This window comes from Limulus polyphemus, unplaced genomic scaffold (genome assembly GCF_000517525.1).
Source record: "Limulus polyphemus unplaced genomic scaffold, Limulus_polyphemus-2.1.2 Scaffold118, whole genome shotgun sequence".
NCBI lineage: Eukaryota > Metazoa > Arthropoda > Merostomata > Xiphosura > Limulidae > Limulus > Limulus polyphemus.
The window spans coordinates 180,529-187,248 of NW_013665728.1; the positions used below are offsets into that span (position 1 = coordinate 180,529).

The window sequence follows — 6,720 nt, forward strand, 5'->3', positions numbered from 1 at the left end:
CCTGATGGCTACCAATTTACAGGTCCATAACGCGTTGATTTAATACGTTATGACCTTGTTAACTTCGGACCTGCAGACCATAATGCATAGTCCAAAGTTAGGCTACTGGTTGAACTGATAGGTTATGTATGGCTCCCATGGCTTGCCATAAAAGTGTAATATAATCATATATATGAGGTCCGAGTTACACTTCAAAGTGCATATGGTGTGTATTACATTATTACTGCCAAAGAGCTATTTACCTCTAATCGATACTGTTGTTTGAATAGTGTTTCTTTTTCTTTTAACATCAGGTAAAGTACAAGAAGCACAAGAAAGGCCAAAAGAATGGTCAAGTTAGACAAGAACAACAAAAAACGCCGAGCCGTTACCCTCACCAAGAATGGGCGAACGGCCGGATCCTTAAAACCGCTCTAACTAACCCAACCAATGTTATGCACCTACGTCATCGCCTTGAAAACTGCGTCACAAGTTCGCGTGACCGTCAAATGCCAGTTGAGCAAGCTGTGAGCATGATAACGCAGTTGATTGAGTGCGATGATTTTGAGGATGTAGCGACTCTTAGCAACCTACAAGAGCTACTGAGTATAAAATACGAGCTCTCAGAAAAACTTTGTCAAATAGGGGACAACATAGTGTTCAAGTTAGTGCAGTGGACTAAACGTCTACCTTTCTATTCTGAACTTCCTGTTACACTTCACACCCAAGTAAGTAATGTTTTGTATTATTGAGGAGTGTAAATATAGATATCATAGATAGTATATTCATTTATTCAAAACCTATCTTATAGTTGCTTATGTGTTACGTATAAATTTGGTGAGGGTTAGGAGCTAGCTTTAAAAGTATATATTAATCAAATAAATTTTTTCAAACGATATACCGCCGTCAAAACAATCACATAAATGAGCTAACTAAGCCTTTAAAAATTTGTGACAGATTCGAAACCTCCAATTCAAATGCTGAGTTAAAACTTCACCATCAAAATAAGCCAGTCCACACCCTAAAAGTTTTCGTAAAGCAATTTGCTAAATAAAAAAAGTGTCTCAACCACCGCTGTGTCTGTCGTATCCCAGGCAATACTTGATATAAAACATTTGTGGTGGTTGACTTCAGGGGCGTAGATTTCTAAAAAGTCCACTGTCCTCTATTTTTTTAATAAATATTGGACTTTCGTTTAAATTACTTAAATTCTTTGTTGTTGTTTTTCTTATTTTGAAAAAGAAACACTACTCTTTAGTGGTGGTTACGCCCCCTGGTTGGCATATTATTGTGCAGAATTATTTAACTCAGAAGTTCATATCAATAATTACTAAGATTTTTACTACAGTTTAATCCAGTATAGTTTTCATTAGCTTTGCATACCACAAGAACCATAAATTCAACAATCATTAGCCATGATAAGTTTTATGTAATTAAAAATCTTACAGTAAATAACCAAGATCTAACCACTCACAGTCCATTTAATGCAACCTATAGTTTTGCTTATAAACTATACATTCTATTGTAGCACACACTTCCGACAAGAGGTGGGCTTAGTGTGGTTTGACTGTGAATCTGAGGATTTATGGTTCGTGACCGATTGCCGCAGAAATTCAACTCCCACTTTGTGTTCGTAGAAGCGCTGTAACAGTGACGGTGAAATCCCACTATTCAGCCAGTTAAGAGTCCACGAGTTGGCGTTGGGTGCTATTGACTAACTGCCTTCCCTCTTGTCTATACGTTGAAAGGTCGACCGCGGCCTATTGGTTAAGACTGTCATATTGTGAAGCTAAGTTTCCCTAGTTCGCATCCAGTTTTACTGTCAAAAAAACAAAAACAAATCGCGCTCCATACTTTGGAGTCGTAGGTGCGTTATGAGAGTGACGGTCATATCCCACTTTTCGGTCTGACATTAGTAGCCCAAGTGTTGGTGGTGCTGACTATTTGCCTTCCTTCAAGCCTTTTACTTGAAAATTAGAGACGGCTAGCAAAGACAGATAATCCTCGTGTAGCTTTGTGCGAACTTCTAAAATAGTCAATAAGAAACCAAGCTTTATCCATCATTGTTGTTGATTACAATACCCTTGCGTTGCTTGAAATTCTAACATCTTCTTTCTTCTTTAAGGCGAAATTCCGACCATTTAATATCTGCCTTTATCGGAGCTTGCAGCCAGGTGATTTCACTTTTTGACGAATTCTTTGGGTCGAAATATTCCTCATCAGCTGTCACATACAGCTAGTAATGTTTTATATATCTGGTAAAATATTTATGCTGAAACATCTACAATTAATATATATATATATACCACCTGGAAAGATTGTCTATTAACTCTTAAAATATTTATGACGAAACACCATTTTACAACTGTCATGTGTACCACCTGAAAAAACTGCCTATAAACCCGTGAAATCTCTATGTCGAAACATCATATTTCAACTGTCTTAAGGATAAAGTTATCTAATGAAATATTAAACCTCATGAAGTCTTTGTCAAAACATCGTCTTTCAGCTTTCATGTGTGTACACTACTAATAAGGTCATCTGTTGGAGTATTACTTCATTACTAACTGAAATTAATAGCTAAAGTCTAAATATAATAGACAATGCACAAGTTCATATTTAAATAGAATAGACAACGTACGAGATATAACTCAACTTAACTGTCGAAGGCAACAGTCGTTTCTTTAAATAGCTTTTAGTTCAAAACATTAAAATACATTGGGGAGTATCAGGGTTATTCAGTTTGCTGAGAAAGCGATTCAAGAACAAGACCGACTTTATCAGGTAGACGAGGTCGGCAATTGGAAAATCAAGAATAGTTTTATATTAATTTTATTTTCAATAGAATAGACTATCTCACGTCCGCTTCATATCCTTTGTCATGTATTATTTATTAACCTATCATAGACACAGACACCTTAGGGTAATCAATGTGAATATAAAACAAATACTTACCGGGTTCAAGAGATTAGACCTTAAAGAAATACTTAGCATGTTTGCAGTTGAAGAAAAGACGAGAAAGTCAATTTATTTTAAATCTAAGCTGTTCGAATCAGAACACAAATAGGCCTGCTGAAGTATAGGTTTACTATGAACTGCAAGATTTTTTTATGTAATGTTATATATATATATATATTAATATTACCTTTCGATAAAAGTTTAGAGGGTTTTAGACCTTAAAGAAGTACTTAGCATCTTTGTATGTAAAAAATAAAATGACGAGAAAGTAAACTTCTTTACAATCTAAACAGTTCGAATCTAGACACACAAGTAAAAGTTTACTAGAGATTATAACCTTTTATTATCTAATTTGATATAAATGTTTATCGGTGATAGCAGGAAGGGTTCCGCCGAGAACATTTAAAATTTTGCCTATAAGGTGGCAAAATACCAAACATTGGCCCTGATCACACAGATAAAAATTATTAATTATCTTTCATTAATTTACATCAACCAAAATATTTACATGTTTACAAAATGTTTTCCTCTTTCAGAGTTCCATCTCAAAATATTTATCGAAACGATATTGTAACTTGTCCGTTATAGGTGAGAAAAAAAATGAACACATGTAAATAAACGGTCATTTCAAGATACGGCTATGAGTTGGGTAAAAGTTACCATTTGGTTGGAATGAAGAAGGAATTAGTATTAAGGCTGACTGTTAAAGCGACACATGTTCCTTCGTTGCATTATTCACCAAAGCACGTTGTGCGCTTGATATCTCAGTGAGGAAATGAAACAAAAGTTGGACTTAGTGGTGGAAATAACAAACGTTATCTGATCTAGCATACACTCTTGTGGAATTTATTAAGTGTCCACAGTAACGCGAGTAGAGGAAAAAATAAGTAGTGGACAGGTTTGTTTGTTTTCCATCTCTTTTCTTAAAAATAATAATAACAGTTTCCGCCTAAATGTGGATCTTGGAAGTTTTTCAGGTTCAATTCTCGGTCCGGATGTGACCCACAGGCCGCCAACTGCTATTTACCAAATTTTGCTTTGTCTCCAATGGAACAAACTGGTATTTCCGATTGTTGTAGATACTGGAATCAAAAGTTGTTTATAACTGACGACATTAGATGCTGAGAAACGGACAAATATTAATTGTTGGTTTTTTTTATTCCGTAATTGTTGTTCAATAACAAAATCCGTTTGATGAATGTTTGTGAAACACTTTTAATCTCTGTTCCATTTCTTTATAGTGGTTAGATGTTTCTCATTGTAAGTTCGTGCAGTTAGTTCATGCTGAACTTGCTGATATCATTCACATAAAGAAAAAACTCAAACCACTCGTCTACAACATTTTCACAATTTCAAATTCATAGAGTGCGTAGCAGATTATTTACCACAGAGTCAGTCACGGGGCAAAAAATCTCTCTCTTTTGTTCTGGAAGTAAGAAATCATAGTGTCTTCAGTTTTCTATGGCTATTACCTTATATATATTTCCAGTCTGTGGTTTATAAGATAATAGGTTGTAAGGTTTGAACGTCTTGACGATAGTTGAATGCCTATCTCGTCATGACTTCTATGTCCAAACTGAGATGGTTCAATTTTACAGAAAATTAGTCATTCTTATCATGCAGCGCCAGATTTGATTACTTTAGTCAAGTTATTTAGTGTTTCTTGTTATTATCAAGGTATTGTTTTTTGTTTACAGTGTTTATTGATGCATTTCTAGGGGTACCATAAACTTAACGATAGGGTTATCAGTAAATTGTGTGGGTTGTATGATACACGACATGTACACATGTAATTTGTAGATAAGAACCATTCTCATGACATATCTTTAGTTCTACTAAATATTTACAGAAAAGACTGTTAGATCAGGGAGTTATTTGATTCTACGCTTTTCACGTATCACAGAAAATGAATTTAACCACGAAGGATATCCGTGTTTTGTATCAATCAGTATTTGGGCCATGGAAAGATCATAGAGGAACTTAAAGTCTTGTTGGGTCATGACGACAAAAGTTTATGCTGAAGCTTTTGATACTTTCGGTGATTAATTTCATAATCGATATACAAGTTTAAACCTACTTTTTATACGGGACAGCGTTTGTACTGGATATTTTGTCTTCAGTTCCTTATAAAACCTTTATTAATTACAATGTGAATATAAAAAAATGAAGCTTTGCAGTTTTAGCCTATTTGATTGCAGAACTTTAATCTCAAGCCAGAGTGATCGTTAATCAGTAACGCCTGGTGAGCTTGTCCTATTTATGCCAATAGTTTGTCAGGTATTTAAAGATCTAACTGAGAACTATTTATTAGCAACATCGCAAAACTAATGTTATATTTATGGGATTCGCTTTATGTATATCGATAAATGATAAGTCGATTTGTGAACCAGTGTAATGGTATTATAATCTTAAGTCGTGGTTTTCACGCCAGTTTCTGTTGCTGATGTTTCAAAAACTTGAATACAGTTTAGATTTTTCTAATATCTTGTCGCCCTGTTGTAACTGCTTACGGAACTGTGGAATTCTGCATGACTTGAAGGGTAATGTCACGGAACTCGGTTGAATACAACAATCGATACGAGTAAAACATAGTATCAACGTGAAAGATTACGGAGGTCGTATCAACATTATAATCGGTAATATAAAAGATCGCAAGCACGATGACTTAACAGTAAAATACGTAGAAAGTATTAAAAGTTAATGAATAAGGTTATCGACACACTTCCAAATGAGTATTTGCGCTACGTTTCGGGCATGTATACAAATCTAACTGAAAAAATATAACAGATAAAAAAGAAAAGAACGAAAGGCGCGTATACAAAAATGAGCTATTTAAACAACCGTTACACCAGTGTGGCGTGAACTACAATTATGTGTAATAAAGCAAACGATAATATAGAGAAGAAAATTATGATAAAAATGTCGTTATGAAAAAGCATGTATCAAAATGTGGTCGTGAGGAGAAAAAATTGTTGTTGTTTGTTATTAAACACAAAACTATGCAATGGGCTATCTCGTACTCTGCCCACCACGGGTATCGAAACCCGGTTTCTAGCAGTATGAGTCTGCAGACATGCTGCTGCGCCACTGGCGAGGAAAGAAAAATTTAAAGAATGAACTGTATAGTAAGAAAAAATATAAAATAAAACAAAGACCGAGGTAAATATATATTTGCGACAAAGCCCATGTTTTGTAGTTACACCATTGTCCATAAAGCAATTAGAAGGAGTAGTGGTGAGAGTAGAAGTGGGTGGGGAAGAGATAGAATTACACAGACAAAAAAAGCCTTTAATTACATGAATGAAGATATTTTGTTTATCCCTAGAAGGAGGTAACAAACAACTAGACGTTCTAAGTGTTCACGGTTAAATTTGTCACGTGCATTCTTATCGTTCGTTCCGCTGTGGTCTAGGAGCTAAAATGTTTAGGAATAGGCAAGTTAGTGGTGTCTATGTGTACGAGTCGAAGGCGCTCTTAAAACCGTCAACTAACTTTCGCATGGCACATCAATATAAACAGGGGTGAAATTCTAAAAAAAGGGCAAGTAGAGGTACTCAGCTGGGTGATGTAGTTGCTTGTGAAATGTTAAAGTTATACCGGAGACAGTTATGGAGTCAGAGATGTAGTTGCTTGTGAAATGTTAAAGTTATACCGGAGACAGTTATGGAGTCAGAGATGTAGTTGCTTGTGAAATGTTAAAGTTATACCGGAGACAGTTATGGAGTCAGAGATGTAGTTGCTTGTGAAATGTTAAAGTTATACCGGAGACAGTTATGGAGTCAG

The 6,720-nt window shown here is 35.2% G+C and overlaps 1 protein-coding gene across 1 annotated transcript in view; it reads left to right on the top strand.

Moving 5' to 3' along the window:
• LOC106472235 (hormone receptor 4-like) overlaps positions 1-6,720 on the top strand; it is a 66,645-nt gene that overhangs the window by 51,048 nt on the left and 8,877 nt on the right. Inside the window, exon 5 of the mRNA XM_013932867.2 lies at positions 294-707. Coding sequence (XP_013788321.2) covers positions 294-707 — 414 coding nt within the window. The remainder of the gene's footprint in view (positions 1-293; positions 708-6,720) is intronic.